The 19,394-nt window shown below is 37.9% G+C and overlaps 1 protein-coding gene across 5 annotated transcripts in view; it reads right to left on the bottom strand.

Annotated features, from left to right (window-relative positions):
- Nucleotides 1-19,394, bottom strand: part of CDC42BPA (CDC42 binding protein kinase alpha) — a 192,863-nt gene that overhangs the window by 122,344 nt on the left and 51,125 nt on the right. For all 5 annotated transcript variants that reach the window (XM_076334697.1, XM_076334693.1, XM_076334692.1 and 2 more), the window contains 2 exons: nt 9,158-9,249; nt 2,734-2,817 (listed from right to left, as the gene is read on the bottom strand). In XM_076334697.1, the coding sequence (XP_076190812.1) occupies nt 2,734-2,817; nt 9,158-9,249 (176 nt within the window). The remainder of the gene's footprint in view (nt 1-2,733; nt 2,818-9,157; nt 9,250-19,394) is intronic.

Genomic DNA, 19,394 nt, shown 5'->3' on the forward strand with positions numbered 1-19,394 from the left:
ACAGATGCTGTGAACTCTTGTTTTCACAAGGATAAATGACATGTAGTTTCTCTACTTGTTACGACACAATTCACAGGATTAGTTACTACAGAGAGTTTATATAATTCCACTTGTTTTTGCCATGATTTAACAAAAGACCATATATACTCCTTGAGCACTCTAGACACCCACCTCCAGGCAGTACACCCAGAGCTGACAGCAACAGCTATTACTACACTAGATCACAGCTGAGACAGTAACAGCCAAAGAGTCTAAGTGGTTCACGGGCTTTACATTAATTCATGGCAAAAAATAAATAAAATAATAATTAAAAAAAATGGTAGCAGTTGTTCTTGTAATTACTGTAACATAGCTCAATTAAGTTTGGTTTTTTTTTTTAAATGAAGCCTTTTTTTGTGCCTTTCATTATTTCAACATTACACTTCATCTTCCCTAGGCACAGTGTCCTTGAATTGTTGGCAGAGACTTCCAGAGGTCATCTAATCCAGCTCTCTGTCACAGTAAAGCCAACTTAGTGCTTTGGTTATATCTATACTGTTATCGTGGCCTTCAACCAGCGAAGAATTTGGGCTGCTTGGCTCTTTGGTGCTCATGTCCTTACAGTTCAGAGTTAGCACCTTCCGGGAGTGCTGACTGCTTCCATGTTGCATAATATTTGTCCTGGTCTCTCCTGAGCCTCATCTGGCACCACCGTGACACACATGTAACTGTAAGTGATTGTCAACACTCAGGGTAACGGGTCTGGGAGTGTAACAGCAAGCTGTCGCACACTTTCAGGTACTCCTTCTATCAGTAACGTCCCCAGTTCTACAACACATCTCGGACTTTTCAACAGTGGCAAGTATTTGGAAAACATGCTCTTTATAATACAGAAGAGAACACTGACCTCACAACCTGTATAATTTCATTGTAACAAAGTTTTTGCACACAATTACTCTCAGAGCTTGCAGTCATCAACCTTAACCTGGCATTCACAAGCCTCTTTTGAGTACATACTCTCTTTCTGCTTTTACAAATGACTCCCACTTCCCACAGAATTGATACAGGGATATATGAACAACTTGTTTCTGCCATTTACGCATACACCTACCTATATGCTTGTCTTGCATTTTTGGACTGTATGATTTTCCTGTGTATTTCAGTGTTAGTGCAGCACATTGCTAACAGAGCCAAAATGGGTCATTTTCCCTAGCAGTAGTAGCAAGTGCTAGGTTTAAAAACAACAGGTTACAGTTGTTGAAGGTCATGCTTTGTAATGCATTTTCACTCCAGATGGTTCTCTTTCCACTGTATACCCATGGGTTACAAATACATGGAAAAACATAGCTGTAATTCTTTTTAGGCTAACGGTTCAGACTTTCAGAAATTCAGCTGGACCCATGGGAAGAGTATTTTTAATACCTTGCATAGAGAAAAACCTTTCAAACCTATTTATAACTGTATTTTAATGGAAAGAAATAGCTTTTAAACTGACTTTAGAAGGGTACATTTAAAAATAGAGTGGAACTTTATTTCTCGTCTTTTCTTTTTCACTGAAATAATAAAACTTACAGTAATGACATCTGTCTTGGAGAGAAATACCTCTTTATATCGAGACTAATGCCAGATTGCTCAGTATCTGAATAATTTCTGGATAAAGAGGAAACACATTGTCTACGTCTAACCACAATCTGCATGCCATTTATACTTCTCAATGTGATAACATTTTCATTAAAAGCTACAGGATGTGCACACATCAGAAATTGGCTTTAATTCATCTGGATACTTTTTTTTTTTTAAAAAAGTGTGATGGTTTCCCATTGATCTCATTTCCTAACAAGATATAATTAAAACATAAATGCGGAAATCAGAATAAACTTGGAAGCAATTGAATAGCAAGGCAGTCTGAGAGTAGCAAAGTTGGAGTCTCAAATAAAAACTCAACTTAGAGATAATTCGATCAGACAAGTTGGAAGAGTCACCAAAATAGTGCTAGCACTGTCCAAACTAAAGAAAACCCAATGGGCAAAGCAACTTTGTATGTGTAAGACACCGAGTTATATTTTCATGAGTCTATTTTTTAGGCAGTTTATTTTTAGCATGCATAGATGAAGAATTTCGAAGCAATTTAAAGAGTTAGATATGCGTTCTGTTTAAAATTAATACACAAGTCTTCAGGCGTAGACTGCATTTTGTAAGTTTCTTTCCAAAGGAATCCAGGGAAATGTATCAAGGATTCTATGAAGAGTGGAGTTGTATAACAAAAGTAGGAACCCAAGGCAAAGCAGGGCTGGTTAAAGAGCTGTTTCACCTTTTTCAGAACACAGAATGGACTCAAGCTTTAACGAGGAACTCTTCATCACAAATTTTTGCAGATGGACATTTTTACGAAACATGCACTCAAATTAATTCGAAACTTTTATCTTTCTGATTTTTCAATCAAATTGGACCTTGACTAAGTTCTAACTACTGATAAACTAATAGGCTTGGTGAGTTATAGCTCAGTAATTACCTTTCACCATGGAAAATACTCGCTAAAGACTACATTCCTAACTGGAATAAATGCATTAAAAGATTGCTTGTATAGTCGGTAATTCTTGGGCAAGTACAGAAAAGGTATAATGTCTAAAACATCCAGCCCCACCTAAGTCAAGATTCCATGCCATTTTAACCCTTCTGATGAACTTCTGACGAAGTAACAATTCAGCAGAGTAAGAGGGTGCGTGATTATAGAAAACATTACTGTAATCTTACTTCAGCTCTCTTCAGCATCTCCCACTTATTAAGTATCTTCATGGCAAAAACCTTATCTGCATTCTTCAGTTTTACTACTGCAACCTGGAGAAGATAAAAGGAAAGATAAATAAGTTAAAACATGAAAACGCATATTGTTTTCATTTTTATGAAACCTTGCAGTTTTGGAGGTTTTTTCTTTAGCATTCTGGACACTTAGCTTTACTGTCCACACAATACCATACATTGTCATCAAGAAAGAGTAACATCACAACAGTACAGGATATTTATTTTGAGAAAGTTGCAAGCCTATTTTAAGCTTTCATTACGTATCACACTTTCATTCTGTACAATTTTTTCTAGGTGACTGTAGATGAACAATGGTATTTCTCACCATCACACTTCTTGCTCTATCATACTGTCATGAAGGTATCACTGGCTGTATGCTTTATGTTCTTGGACTCCAGTCCCACACAATAATTTAAATTACAGAACCACCAAGAAAAGACAACAATGTAATAGTTTCTAAAACAAAATAAACAATATCTTTTAGGTTTTAGACATAAATTAGACTGTAGGTTTGCCACAAAACAACTTCCACTCTCATTTCAAATAATGCACTAGACTTTCTTCAGAGATACAATAAAGTATTACTTCACATTTTTCCACCTCAAGTTCAATGAGCTCTTTATCATGTCTGTTGTCAGTGGCAGGGAAATGGTGAAATCCACATTTTCTAGAGAAGTAGAACTTAGGAAACACAAGTTCCCCTCCCTCTCATTGCTTCTGAAACGTTAGATACCATAGGCCTATGTAATAATATATTAACAAAGCCAACCAACACAGTCCTTTTCCGAGAATATTATAGTTTTGTTTAGCTATAATAAAAGCTAACATGGCATATTTTTAGGAAAGAGGGAGGAAAGAAGTTTACACAAACATGTTTTCACAGTTCAGGCTTCCCTGGGTATAGAAAGCTAAGTGCCACGACACTTACCCAAAATGGCCATGAATCTGCCACAGATTCAGAGCTGCTGATCAGAACTAGACCAGACCACTACACTACCATCCCAATTACAGAAAAGTTCAACAATCAATACATTTTAACAACCATTCGCCAACTATCCCATTCTGCCTCTTGCCTTTCAAATAAATCTTAAGGCTCAAGGAGATAAAAGTTTATTTCTGTGTGCATCTGGTTGCAAACTAACATGCTGTCACACAGATTATCATCATCTTCATCCTGCAGGCCAGTGACAAAAAAATACTAAGGTTGAATCCTACATTCCTTCCACCTCTCTCATAATCAGTAAACAAGCTATGTGTGAAGACAGCGATAACTGAAAAGAAAATACAGGATCAGACAGTTTGAAGCGAGTGTCATGCGAACCTCTTCCAACCATCTTCAAAAGTGTCATCAGTTGCAGCAGCTTCATGAACACGGCGAAAGCGCAGGCTGAAGGACTGCAATACTCAGATGTCTAAACTAAAGCATATCTAAAAGTGTACCTCTTGCTTAGCTATAGATTCATAGATGAAGCAGCTGTCACTTCCCATATGGGCAGCAATGCATTATCGGCCCTGCTCTTGACACTGCTGTCTTCTGGGGTCGCGGGGGGGTGGGAGTCAGGGGGAGATAAAAAAAGGAGAGAAGACAGAAAGGTACTATATCTACTTGTTTAAACTAGTTTATGAACTGAAATTTTTAAAGGTTACTTCATGCATAAAAATTAAGGTTCACGTCCAGACTTGGGATCCCTCAAGGTACTTTCAGATTTGAAACACAAAAATAGATTGTTACTTTAGACTATAATCTAATTTTAATTCATAAAGAATGTCTACTCTTCTGTGCATGGTACCCCAAGGTCGAGCATCACAATTTTCCTCAGGAGGGAAAAATGAATCCTCTGCAGTGATACATAACCCACAATGTGGATTTGAATCTTGAGTCTCCTTTTACTTTACTAGCTAAAGCTAGCTTGAAACTCTGATAAGCCATATCTGTACCGATTTCTAATGAGAAATGGCAGGAGGAGAAAGCCTTAACATTGAAACTAGACAGCGTTCAAACTGTACCGTATCTTGGATGACAGGCACCCGCTCTGCATGATGCAGTCTGTGGTATGAAGCTACAGTGTAATTCTGCCCTAAAGACCTTTAAGGGTTTTGCGATTGTTGTTGGGAAAACTAAAAGGTTGGTCCTAGAGCTGAGTAGACTGCTGCTGCTGCTGCCGCCCAGCGTGAAAAGTAAGTTTTTCCCCACCATTAACTGTTGTAGTCTAGGCAGCCAGAGGCATAAGATAATACATGTATTTCACATCCAGCTTCAGGGTTTCGTTTCTTGCCTGTAGCACACTCAGCGAAAGGCTGTGTTATTCTGCAAAAGACTGGTTACTGAAAGACATACGCTGATTGCACAGCTGCCTAAATCTATAGTCTCCTATACAGCATTCACTTGCACACGACCGAAAGAGCTGCAGCACTGCCTTTGGTTAACAGCTGGAGCGCAGGGCTTCAGTGAAAAGATCGAGGGCTTGGTACTTTCTGTGAACGTGTAGTTGTATTGAAGGGTGACTAAAGAACAAAAATAGACTCATCTTTACCAGCTGTGTTTACAGTCAGTCAGAAGCAGCCTTTTAGTCTGTGAAAGCCATTAACGTTATTCCATATCAATAACCACCACACACACACAAAAAAGGATCAAACACCATCATTTTTCTGCAATCACAGCATCTTTTGGGGAGTGTCTCAGTGCTTTATGAAAGTAAATTCTAAAATGCTTATTTCAGGACTGTGAAAGAAAAACCTGACACTTCAGCAATGAGCAGTCTGATGCAGTTTCTAACTGTAACAAAAAATTCTGAAACACGATTACAGATCCAGGCAGTGTTTACATACACACACAGAGGTATATACTATGTATACAAATGCCCAAATACACACAGAGTGCTGTTTTGATCTTCTCCCTTCCCCAATGAAGCTGTCAAGACAGAAGAAAGGGTAATCATTCCTGTCTAGTTAGTTATCCTGAAGTGTCTTGCTACTGGAATTTCTTAAAATTGGACTTTTAAAGGTTGGGGGGGGTGTTTAAATTTATATTTTCCTGTGAGCAGCCCAACAAAAAAATGATTGGTATGTGCTGATGTAAACATCTTGGTTTAGTCAGATAGGTTTTTTTTCCCATTCTTCAACAGTTTTCCATATTTCCCACAAACAGCAGAACAGTCTGGCATGCTGTCAGACACCTTCTGCCCCAAACTTGGCTACTTGTTTCTAAGGTACATGTCTGCACATTTCCTTTGCTTAAAAAGCAACAGCCTTATACAAAAAAGCTAAAACAGAAGCTATTAAAATTGAAATTAAAAAAAAAAGGGGGGGGGGGAAGTTGTTTTGTTGGGGTTTTTTTTGTTTAAAAGACTCAGTATTGGTTTTCTTGTTCATCAAGAGTAGGCAGCCCTCCAGAAACAGGAAGAGGGAATGTTACGGTTCATAACTGGATGCCAAAATTTAGGAGTAACTAACTAGTTCTCAGAACCACAAAATTCATCATCTTTGAAATATCAACAACATAATGACATAATATTTGCTTGCATAAGCAAGCCCTGAACTTTTTTTTTAAACAATAATAGAATGAACTGAAAATTTTGGTATTAGCTAGAACCTTCAATACGCCACACTTTTATACTGCTGAGAGACACCGCTAAGAGCTGTTGCCCAGTTGCTTCACCTTTCCTAGCAGCATTCTTCAACTCCCAAGTTTTAAGTCTTCTTGTTTAGAGTTGTTTGTTAAGTTTTTCAAACCATGCTGCCCGAAGCCAGCACAATGAAACACTTGATGCCCACATTATTAATTTTACCAGGATAATCCTCCTCCTCCAAGCAAAACATCTGTGTTTTCTAAAGACAGCACTCTCTTACATAAAATTTTAAATAAGCAAATGTATGCATGCAGAGGGAAGAAGCATGTCATTAATTTGACAAAAAGGAAGCATTCTCAGACTGGCAGCAAGCAGGGTAAGGGGAAAAAGAAAACTAGGAACAACGAACTCTTACAGTTATAAGCAATAACTAGTTTAAACTACTTTTCGTCTACATCAAACTTGTAAAAACAAAAAGGGAAATATTTCTTGACTATGCAAATTGAAGAAACTGAGTAGCGTAAAATCAAAATAAGAACAAGTCTGAGACTATGCCAAAGAAAACTTGCACTAACTTTGTAGTCTACAGAATTTCAGAATTATGTTGATTCAGGAGACAAAAATTACTCCTCCCAGTAACCTAGAGCAACCTTGGTCTCATTTATAGTTTGCTGGAAAGAAAATACATTCTTCCAGATTTCTTCATCTGTCTCAGTAAACTACTGTAGTCTACTGAATCATACAAGTATTTTGCCATTTAATATTAATACAGTTTTTGGTGGCGTAAGTAGCAGTAAAATTTGGTGGTGCTTTTTTCAACCTTGCTCAGATATTTACAGGTTATTTTAAAGGAAGATTAGTAATTTCATACAGAACTTGTTTTCTTAGACAAATGCCTGTGTAGGACTTGAAACTTGTCTTCTTTAAGCTAGTATGAAAATTTAACATATATCCTTGCAAATATTTAGTAAGTCCTACTTTAGGAACATACAAAACCAAACATCCTCACTGAGAGAACTTCAGTTTTCCCCTTAGTGAAGATTTTGACAATTAAGTAGAGTCATGCTATCTTTCTCAGATAAGGAATTAGAAAAAAAACACTGTTCCCAAAAGAGGAGAACTAACCGATTACACAGACTGCCCCCAGAAGAGGATGGGGAAAGTTACGCTCTCACTATTCATGGGATGATTCACCACAAAGAAGCTTCCTGAGAAAGAACTACAGTTTTTTTGTGGTTTAGCTGCTGTGGAGTTTGATGCTGATTTAGCAGACAAAAATTACTGCTCTTAAACACACAATATAAGACAGGTTTCACATATGATTCTTCTGACAAGAAAGCACCCACATCAGTGATTTTTCTTACAACTTATACAATCTGTACACGAACTCAGCTGCAACTACTATGGCAGCACTGAGAAAAGCTGATGTTTTAGGCAGAAGCGTTTACATCAAAACAGAGAATGCAACAATCTCCATGTGGCAGAGGTTCAGACTAAAGGTAAATTATCTACGAGTAACTTCAGCAGCATTATTCCAGATGGAGCAAAACCAACCAAAAGTTATAGAGTAGCTAAATAAATACTACTCTTCTATTGTTATTTTTACAGTTGCCCAATGATGTTATTTGCATGTAGGCATCATCGGAGTATGTAGCAACATATACTACCGTAAAAATTCCCGTTCCTTACATACTACCTACAGAAGTCTATGCTTGCATAACCAGACTAGTAAAGACTAATTTTCACACATGATGCAAACATGTAAGTGAACCTGAAACCAACTCTTCTCTGTCACATGCCATAGAGCCTCCAGAGGTGCTCTCATACCAAAGAGAACTGAAAAAAGAAAAAAAACATTTCCAGTTCCAAAAGCAATGAAGACTTTGCTTAGAAAATCTTTTTCTTGTACTTTGGGTTTCAGTTCGCACGTATTTTCAGGCAGTATGGAGTACCTTCTGCAGAAGCTTTACATACTATCCCTATCCGTAGTATATTTGGCTATCTATCAAAAATTCAAGGCACTGTTCTACATTAGGTTGCTCTTTCTACATATATAGTGTCCTGCATGAAGAACAAAGCACATGCACCTAATATAATTAAGAAGAAGGGGCAGAAAGGTAATGGTTATTTATTCAAGTTTCCTCAACCTATATAATCTGACATGCCTAGTGTATAACCTAGTGATCAACAGCCTTGTTTGATGACTTCAAATAAGATGGCTTAATCAGAAGCAGCAAAAAAAATTGTATAGTTCGATAGCAGTAGGTGACAATTGAAAAAGAAACTAACATTTGCTAAACTCTTTAAAAGAAATAAAGGAAAAATACTCATTAAAATATTCATTAAAAATAAGAAACGAAGTGACAGGAATAGAGATTTCTCTGTGTTCTTAGAATGTCAATGTCAATATCAATATTTGTCTATTTAAGTTGCTGAAAACTACTTTCAGGCTATTTAGTTTTTAGGATGATTAGAACTGGCTAGATCTTTATACCATCAGTAACTCACTGGCCTCCACCTGCTGACTGGAAAGAATTACAGTCAAACAAATGATTTATCATCAGACAGTTGAAACATGGCCTTTTAATCCATGTGAACTTGCCTTCTCTCAAAATTTAAAAGACTTCAAAAGAGCTGTCAAAGAATGTATAAATCAAAATGTACTTGCATCAAACATTAGATATCCATTATGCCTAAATAATGTAAAACCTGTACATCAGTATATTGCTATTAACTGTCCCTCCTCAGTGCTGCAGAATTGCAAGAGCATATTCAAACCCTTCCTTCCACCTCCTTCACATACATACCTCTCCAAAGGCTCCTCGACCAATCACCTTCAGGATTTCAAAATCTTCTTTATGTAATCGCATCTGTTTCACTTTAGATGTAAAAGGTTTGGCTGAAACAAAGGAAAATATCAATCATTAAAAAAAAAAAAAAAAAAAAACCACAAACAAGAAAAAAACCCACACCAAAACCAGAAAACCAAACAACAAGGTGACAGTAACATAAAATAGATGTAATCAGAGCCCTGAAAACAACAGACCATTTTGCTTATATACCTATATTCCCTAATGTAATATAATGAAGTTTAAAGCTGGAAATAATGACCAGTGAGAACTAAGCCAAAACTGCTGTGAGAGAAAGCTTATGAAGTAAGCCTATTTTTGCTTTTCTTTAAGGAAAAGGAAGAAGGAAAGGAAAGTCTAGCTGACTATATTTTTCTACAGTCTTTTGAGTTCATAGACATCCAGTGCATCTGTGCTGTATGTTGTTAACTCCGGTGGCAAAAGCAAAGTATAATACAATGAGGAGTTCACTCTGGACAATATTAATTTCTCTGCCAAACAGCAAAACAATATTGTATTCAATGAAAACGATGACTGGAAGGGCAATATTGGCAATATTTTTGGAGACCACTTCTTCAAGATAGACAACACTTAACAGTTAATTCTTGGCTTCTGGAAGCGAGAACAGTTGTACTCAAGACATTATTAACACATTCAGTGGAAAAACCCTACGTATATAAAGCTAAGCTTCATTTCCCTCTCCTTTTTTCCCCTCTTTTATAATATCTTTGAAAGCAGTAAGCAAAGTAAGGTATAGTTCTCCAGCCAGGTAACCCCAGTGTTCTTTGCAATGAAACAGTATCAGGAGGACTGTTCCCCTCTTTCAGCCCCATTTAGCACTACAACTAACCAGTCCATGTTCATTAATACATGCTCTCTGCATGCATGCAAAACATCCAAGTTACTGATAACTCTACCTCAAAAACCACATAACACAAACTTCGGGGAAAAAAAAGAACAAACCAACCCCACTTTAAATAATTAAGCAGGAAAAGGAGTTCCTTTAAAAAATATTTTAAAATCATGTTTAATACTTTACACAAATGAAATCTACTACTTAAACAGAATCTTCAGTAAATATGATTCATAAAAGTTGCCCATAAAAGAAGGTTGTATAACCCAGTGTACACAGGACTAGAATGGGTCTCAGAAGACCCAAGTTCAATTTCTGGCTCAAAGGCAGTCTTCCTCAATGGTCCTAAACAAGTAACCTCAAAAAAATTCACTCAGTTTCACATCCACAAAAAACAGACAGTATTTTTCTAACAAACAAGGTATTGACCATCACATACTTGGATCAAGAAACAAACAAGAGAACGCAACATAGGGTAGCCCTTTTACATGGCCCACAAAAACCTTTTTAGCTGATGCTTTCATGGTACAGGGACCCATCTATGTCCACTTCTATCTATACAGAGGCTGATGGAATCAGCACAGCTTTATTTGCAGTGAAGAGTTGTAACAGGCATCCCATTGCAGAACAATTTGTTAAAAATAATGTGTCTAAACAGAAATGGGAATTAGTTTTCAAAAGGTCCAAAAGCAAATGATGCTAAATAACAATGAAATTCTGTCTAGACACATATAAGAAATCCGATTTGGGTTCTTCTAGAATTCAGTATTTTGGCTTCCTAATGTTATGAACGAAAAAAACCCAAACCCTAATACTGATATATATAACCCATCATTCAATTTAGAATTTTGATATTAACACACACCCCTTCAAGGCACTACAAAATCCTTGTCCAAAAGCCTATTGCCTACTATTCAACAAAGCAATTTTATAAACTGAGTCAAGACACAAGCTACCTGTATTTTTAATACCTAAAACACCCCACAAAACTTCTTTATCCCAGTCCTTAAATTAGCATTGTAAATCACATCTGAAAAATAACAGTGCAAAAATGCAGGGTCTTGTGTTTCTCCTGTTAAGCAGTACAGCACACAGCAGTACAGCACACCTCCACTGATGTTAGTGGTACAACGGATGAAATCCTTCAAGAATCGCAGAGGTTGCAAAGCCTGAACTTAGTCAATTTTTCTAAAATTCCTCAGATGCCAGGAATCAATTCTCTACCAGGAGTTACATTTGTTACAACCACAGGAACATCAGCTTATGCTTAAAAAAATTTGGGGTTTTAGGTCCAAATAGTAAAGGTGCAGACATATGACACAGATTTTCACTTTATTGGTATTTTTACTTTAAATTTATAATAATTTTATTCAAAATATTTAATTATACCATCAAAATACAGATATACTTTTAAAATCTAATTTTAAAAGAAGTATTTTACTCAGGTTCACAGAGATTCCCCAAACTTTCAATTAATCTTTTATACCTTAAAAGAAAGGTCTTGCAATTGGAAAAATAAGTGACGACAAAATGTACTGCCTTACTGGGACAGCCTCAGCTGTATAGCACCAAGTGATTTAATACAAATATTAATACTACTGACAAATACTACTGAACAAATTAAAACAAGCCATTAAAGCCTTTTAACTTGAAAAACAACTGATTGAAAACAAACATGTAGTTCTCGACTTGAACATTTTTTGACCGTTACAGGCCTGGCTAGAGTACAAGGCAAAATATCTTGTTAACAAGCAACAGCATAGCTGTTTAAACCACAAAACTCTTCCTCATTTTATATTGTAAGGAAAGGCCTGTCATTCTTTAATTATTACATTTTGGAATCTTCCAGGGTTCCCATAGGGACACTGGAAAAATAAACATCATTATAACTACTTCAGTAAAATACAACCGACAAAAATAGGTTTGGATTAGTTGTACTGATTTGTAGTGTCGGTGTTAGTGGAAAAGTTTGTAAACCCTACTCTTTAATTTTTTTATCACCTCTAGCAACAGACATTTCAACGTATAGCCAAGCAGGTTTATGAAGAAAGACACAGTCAAAGAAAAGAAAAGAAAGAAAAAAGAAAATAAAAAATTGCCCTAGGAATGTGCTTCAAATAGCTTGTTCCAAAAAAGGTCAATTTGCTTTATCATCAATGTTGTTTGTCTGCTGTGCAAACATCTGCTGTTCTTGTGGCAACGGCAATCTTAAGTACAGAAAACTTGGCCTGGCCAAGGGTCTTGGAAGGCATATCTTCAGACAGCCGTTTCATGCATCCAGCTTTCCAGACTATGAGGTTAACAGGCAGACTTTTTGCAACTAGTTTGGCAATGTCATATGAGCTGTTACAAAGACAGCAAACCGTAAGGTCAGGGAACGGTTTTCAAAATGCAATGTGCTCAAAGGGCTCTCTGCGATGCAGCTCTGCTAAAACATACAGGTACACACCCCTCCTCGTTTATATCCCCATCTCCCTAAACAGAATCATCATGAAGTTAACAGAAAAGACTACCCTCTTTTTCAGAAGGAGCTGCAGTTTCCTTGATTGTTGATACCAATGACACACTGTCTCTGCGGCTTTTTGAGAGTGAAAGGCAGTATGGGCATTTCCTTTGGTACTTCATTCAACCTACAGAAATGCAGAGGGATAGCTGATTTTTCCCACACAGACGTCCCTTTTCAAGGTGGCTAGCCATGTGTGATACAGATTAGGGACCAACAGTTTGCTGGTTCTTCCTCCTCCAAACCAGAGGGTAAGTGTGGGCAGCATGTCCCCTGGCTCCTCCTGGATTTTCGACTCAGCAGGAACCAAAGTTCATTATATAAAACTTTCACATTTGCCAGTATGTCCTCTATGGCCACAAGCTGACAAGTCATACATAGAGTCTGTGGAAGAAGTTACTCTGAAAAATATTCTATGTTGCTATCAATCACCATGGAGGAGATGGATAGATAAGACTTGACGTATAAAAACTGTTCTACAAGAATCATTAGCCACCCCACCTGGCCAATACTTCTGATCTCACCCTGCCTGGGAAAACTCTATCCCTACCGAAACCAGGACACAGAGGAATGTACATTCTACCTCCTGGCCCTGAAAAGGGAGGATTTTATTACAATTACAACAACTGTCCAGCAGAAAAGAGGCAAAAGAATGGGTTCTGCAGTAGTGACATTGAGCTTCAACAATCTGTTTTATCATACTCATGGTGCGGAAGCAGTTACTAGCATTACTTAACAGTACGTTTAATACCAAGGGGTTTAATTTTTAAACTCTTGGAGATAAAAGTCCATCTCCTGATGAGCTGACACAGGGAGGACAGCGACATGGTTGATAACCCAATACAGTTTAGTACTGTGATTATACACGTGATACCAAACAATATCAAAAAAATAAAACAGCAGTATTGGATGCTTTAATTGCAAAGTTAGTCTCGTGCTCCTGCCTTGCTCTCTCTCCCTCCAGCTCCCAGTTTCTGCCTACAGAGCTTGGGCAGGGCTAGCTCTGAAATTCAGATTTTTCAGGGCTAACCTGCTGGCTGGGGGGTGGGGAGGGGAGAGCTAGTGGTGAGCTCCTTCCCCCTCCCTGACCTGCTAGCACCCCTTTCCCTCCCCAGCAGAGCACCGCAGCAAACCAGAGCTGGTGTAGGCATGGGTTGAAATTAAACCCAAGTGAGACGAAGGTCATGCTGACTGTTTAAAGGAAGTGCTGCAGACTCGGAGCAGCAATTGAAAATGGGTCCCCACAACTGATTTAAATAGAAAACAAAATGGAACAGGACAGTGTTTAGGAATTCCTCTTGGTGCCTCACCGATGCCATAGTCGCTTTTTAGATAAACAGGCTGGCTAACTCTGCTCAGATGGAAGACTGTATCCTTGACTGGCAGGTCTCAGTAAGATACCCATTTCTTACTTCCCAAAGGAATTACAAAATGTGTTTCCTTAGTGATCCAGGTATCACACAGCAAACCCAGCCTTGCTGCCCACTGCATTGTTCAATGTAAAATACTATGTCAAGCCAACGATAGAGAAATTAAAAGCTGTATCCACCAGAATTGTCCACAGCAATGGTGAAAGTTCATTATGAAGGAAATAGATTGGAAAAGAAAACAGCCACCATGGGAAACTAGCTGCTTGCCATTTCAAGACAAAGCCTCCTTTCCTTCACTAGTTAAAAATAATTATAAAAATACATACAGAGCTTTCCCATGCAAAGGAGAAAAACCACGTGACCTAAGAGATTGTCACTCAACTGAATACCAGAAGGCTCTCCGATTCTTCCTAATGCTGTCCTTGAAAAAAGGGGGGGGGGGGGGGGGGGGGGGGGGGGGGGAAGAGCAAAGCAGAATAATATATCGATAGCTTCGTTTTTAAAAGCATTCTGCAGTTTTGAAATTTCTGCTAAATTCCTGGAAGGAATTTAACAAGTGTTTTTATTTTACAGGCTCAGTCCAACCCCAAAGTATTTATTTTCCACTGGCTTCTATCAGCTGTGATTATGAAATGTGTAAATAGCATTTTTGAGTTCAGACAGACCATAACTGGAGGTTTCAAAAAACTCCAGAAAGGAGGTGTGAGAGAATACCCTTCCCAAATTAAACAGTATTTCTCAAAACAAAGAAGAAATAATTGATAATCAGCAAGGCAGAGCTGCTTAAAGCCTGATTTAATTGAGAGGAGTCAGAAAAATCTCTCCTCTCCACCCACCTATGATTGGCAAAACAGCACAAGAAAGCTTTGTTGCAGTTTCTGCCAACTCTCTGGAGGAAACCAGGGGCAAAACACTGTAGTCAACAGCAATAGCAGCTGAACCACAGAACATTAGTTAAGGCAATGTAAAAAATATAAGCCACAAATACCCTTCTCAGTTTTAACAGTTAAGATTCAGTTTTCACTCCCTCAGAACATTTTTAACATGTTTTTCCTGATGAAGACTTAAGTGCCAACATCTCTAAGTACAAGTTAAGAATCTGGCATTTTCCAAGAATGAGAAGCATGTCCACAAATTCCTGTACTAGAGTATAGACAGACACAATATTCTGGATTCTATTCATCTTGGGGGGGGGGGGGAAAGTAATCTGTTCTCATCTAGGTCAAGTGGAGATCATCCAGCCATCTTTGGCTACAGCTACCACAGAAGATTCTCCAACAGGAACTTTAAAATTAGAGAGAGAAATAAAATATCTTTCCCAAACATATGAGAGTAGTTCTGTTTTTTCCTTCCCCAGACTCAGATGAAAAATAATCCCTGCATTCACAAAACACCCACTGCAGATCTGGGCAACACTTCCATACCACATCAAGATATGGCCATTGTTTTTTATATTACCATTCTTTCTCATCACAAGAATTTCAGTATACCACCCTATGTTTAAATATTATTATTCTAGCAGCAAAGTGAAATATTGAACTTTAATTCATCCCGCTGTGCACTGGAATTCTGATGCAATTCTTGTAGCACAGTCAGTAAAATCTTTACTGGAGGACTCCTGTTCCACCTAGTAGAGGGGGGAAATGCTCTGGGAGCAAATAAAGAGCAGACAGAAAAAAATTGTGATATTTAAAAAACCTGAAAGGCTAACAAAGGAGAAGGAGAAAGGTGGTCTTACGCTTATAAAGCAGAATGCTGCTTAGACTCCATCCCTCATGCTGTCACAGAGCTGGAGATAAGTCAATTAAAAACACACTTCTGACAGTCAAGCTTAAACTTTGCATTCCTCAATATTTGACATGTAACTCAATATGCTGGTCTTTGACTGCCAAAAAATGCTGGACATTTAAGCTGTAAATAAAATCAATCAGACCTGTGTTTAGAATTACTAAATGTTCTGAAAAATCAAAATAAACCAGGCATCAAAAATGAACACTTTAAGTGAAATTCTTAGTCCCTCAATGCATTACTTTTTATAATGTAAAATAGAGCTATCACCATCTAATCTGACTAGGCTCTTGAAAAATCCTTTCATACTGTTTGTGAAAGATTATGTGTTGATGAATATCAGAGAAAAAAAATTGAGTATTATGCAATAAACAAAGAGTGTGCAACCACAGAGCAAATTTCAAGGGGGTGGGGGTGGCGGGGAAGGGAAAAAGAATGACTGCCTGTCAAGTAACAGCTCTCCACTCTAAAGAACAGGTATTTTGTGACCACAACGGAAGCCTGTAATATGTACTCTCTCAAGGTAGTTGTGGAGGCATCATTAATTCTGTCATTTCCTTTGTTCTGCATTTATGGTTTTACATCCTTAATTACAGAATTGTTCAATATATATTTTGTTTATAATTCAAATAATCCTTTCATTTGAAAAATAAAAAAAATAATCCTCTCTAGAAATTCTGCTACATACTCTAATAATACAGAAGTGTTTTACCAGAAGAAAGCTAGCGACTTTGCTCCACAGAACACAGGCATCTAGTACATGATCCTCACTGACTAAAGGACCAGTGCTGCAGGCTGTCGCTTTTTGCATGGACCAGCACTAATGAAGCCCCCTGCTCAGTCTCCCAGGTATTTCACAGCACATTAGGAATCTCCTGTTCCACTTCTGAAGCTAGAGAAAGGAGGACTCAAACACGTGTCTAATATTGCAGCCTGCCTTACACCCCCTTCCCTTGCCTCTCACAAATACATGATACAGTTTCACCTCTTCCCTGCTGTGTCTCCTCATCCCAATACCTTCCTTCTCAAGGATTCGGTCCTAACCTCTCCCACAAGACTCATCATCCAGTATCACTCTGCCCTGTCCCCACACAGCTTTGCCACCACATCTGATGGTTTCTGCCCGCAGCCTCCTCAGTTTTCTTCACATCCGTACCTCGCCTGCTTCTTAGATCTGTCTGCTCATGTCTGTCTCTCTTTACCTCCAGGCCCCCATCCCGTTGCCCTGCTGGTCACAGAAGCCACCATCTGAGCAAAGTTCTGCTAGTTCTCCAATTTCTTACTTCTCCTTTAAAACTCTGGTCTACCCAGCTGGAGTCTCTCTTCCAAAGTCCCAGTTTCGGTGCCACCATCCTTTCTCAAATTCCCTGATGCATTTCCTTTCTCCTTTTACGACCACTAGCCTCAAGTGCCTTTACTTTTCATTAAATTGTGACTAACAAACAAGGACTTGAGCTACACAACATCAGCCTGCCTTCCTTTTACTCTAGAATTTTAATTAAAAGGAAAAACTGTTTTTACAGTCATCTATATAAAGCAAATATACTGAGGTCAGACATTTGATTTTTTTGCTGATACTGAGAGTTTCATTACCTCTTATGTGAGCAACTAAGATTATTCATTTTTGAGAGAAAAAAAGGTCTAAAAGCTCTGTAAAACCGAAAGCACTTTTAGTCTCCTTTAATTAGTTAAAGAACATGCTCTAAACCTTGTGAGAAGGGGGGTGAGCAGACTCTCCACAAACTCTCCTCCTCTAAAATGACTCGTTTGTGTAGCCATGTATTCTTAGCATACACTTACACTCAGAACTTGTCAAAATGCACACCTGTCAAGTCTCACGCAGCACATTTGAGTCCTGTCTCTCACTCCTCCATCATGGTGCTTTTACCCCCAAATTCACCGCAAGTCATTGCAGAGACTTCCCAGCAAGCCTCAAGGGCCTCAGAGCAGAAGGCTAGTAACGCAGCCGAGCTCTAACAGCAGGCACATTCTTCCGCAGGATGTCGCAGGCAAGCGCCCACCATATGAACTGACATACCATGTAACAACATACTTTGTTTCCTCTTTAAAAGCATGGCATAAACCTGCTCATAAGCACTTCATATGCAGCAGGTTTCACTGACACTACTGTTTATATTTGCATTGCAACAGGTCTCGAAAGTCCCAGTCAGGGCTGAAGAATTCTGGGTAGTGAATATCGTAGGAACGCACACAATTACACTCCTAATTCTGCCTTTATGGACAACACGTTTTAAATGAAAGTTGTTATATGAAGTCCTGCATTCATGATCTATACCTGACATTAAATTGAAGTTCAAACATTAAAATAAAGTTCAAAATTCATAAAAGCAAGAATTACTTTGATATAATGTATGTCAAATGGAAATACTAAAAACTAGTGAGTAAGAACTTAACATCGTGAGAAGGATTTTTGCCTAGGTTAAAATAATACACATTTTCCAGTCATATTTTTTATTTTCTTGAGAAGTAACCACTCATTGTCATTAGATATCTTTTTAAAATAGCATTTGTGATCCAAATAAATAAAAAGTGACTTTTGAATACTGCCTGCATTAGTTTTACACTGTCTGATATATCCTATGGGTTACTCTGAAATTAGTAAAAATAAGAAAATAGATCATATTGCACTTCATTAACACATCACAGCAAAATGCTGCTTCTGACTGTTGAGCCACTATAAGTGCAATGAAAACCGAAGATACACTACTGCAGTCTCTACAACTGCTTTTTACTCAAATTTCAAGTTCCCAGTCACAAAAGAAGAAAACAAAACACCCTTCCTATGGCCACAGAAATTTTTCCACCTCCACAGCTTACGCTTCCACTCCACACACACCCCTCATACCATTTTAATGCCATCACCCTATATTATTTCTGCTTTAAGAACTGCAAACTTCTCATTTGCTTGCTCCTTGTATTCAAGCTGGGCAATGCAATTGAACATGTTCTTTATTGTCTGGGTTTTTTTGCACTGACAAAATGATAAAATGACAGAACTCTAAAAACCGTGATGTTTAAGTCACGTTTCAAGAACTCTTCTAGGTTTCACTACATTTTAGGAAAATATGACTATAACAACACTCCTTTATTAAACTAACAGCACTCCTTAAAGATCTTCAAAGATCTTAGAATTTCAGCACTCTTTCAGAGTTACCTTAAAACTACCGTAATTAAAATTAAAAAATAATTAATCATTTGAAAGTTCAGTGCCATTAGCATGTAAATTGCCTATAATAAACTTGATTTGGCCCACTTGAGAATAAAGACCATATCATAATGCTTAAGTACCTAACCGTGCACCAGATCCGGCACTCTATTTCTCAACTACAATCATCTTCACTTTCTTCCTGATTAAGTGATCACTGTAAAATAATGCTGATTAAGATATTTTTATTTTGACCACATTTCACCTCATGGTAATTTTAATCATTCAATCTTCAGTGCAGTTGAATCACTAAAATCTACTGCTACTTCAAAAAAGATCAACGATCCCCATTAATACAAATCTTTCAACAAAATCTTGACTTTAAACATGACAAATATATTTCCCAACACCGGTAAGCACCCTACAGCACACATTTTCTGTAAGTAGTAAGTTCCCACGTAAGCCACGTACATCTGTGTGCGTGTGCACATGCGTAAGAGATTCTTGCACCACAA

Source organism: Aptenodytes patagonicus, chromosome 3, assembly GCF_965638725.1.
Source record: "Aptenodytes patagonicus chromosome 3, bAptPat1.pri.cur, whole genome shotgun sequence".
In the NCBI taxonomy this organism is placed as follows: Eukaryota; Metazoa; Chordata; class Aves; order Sphenisciformes; family Spheniscidae; genus Aptenodytes; species Aptenodytes patagonicus.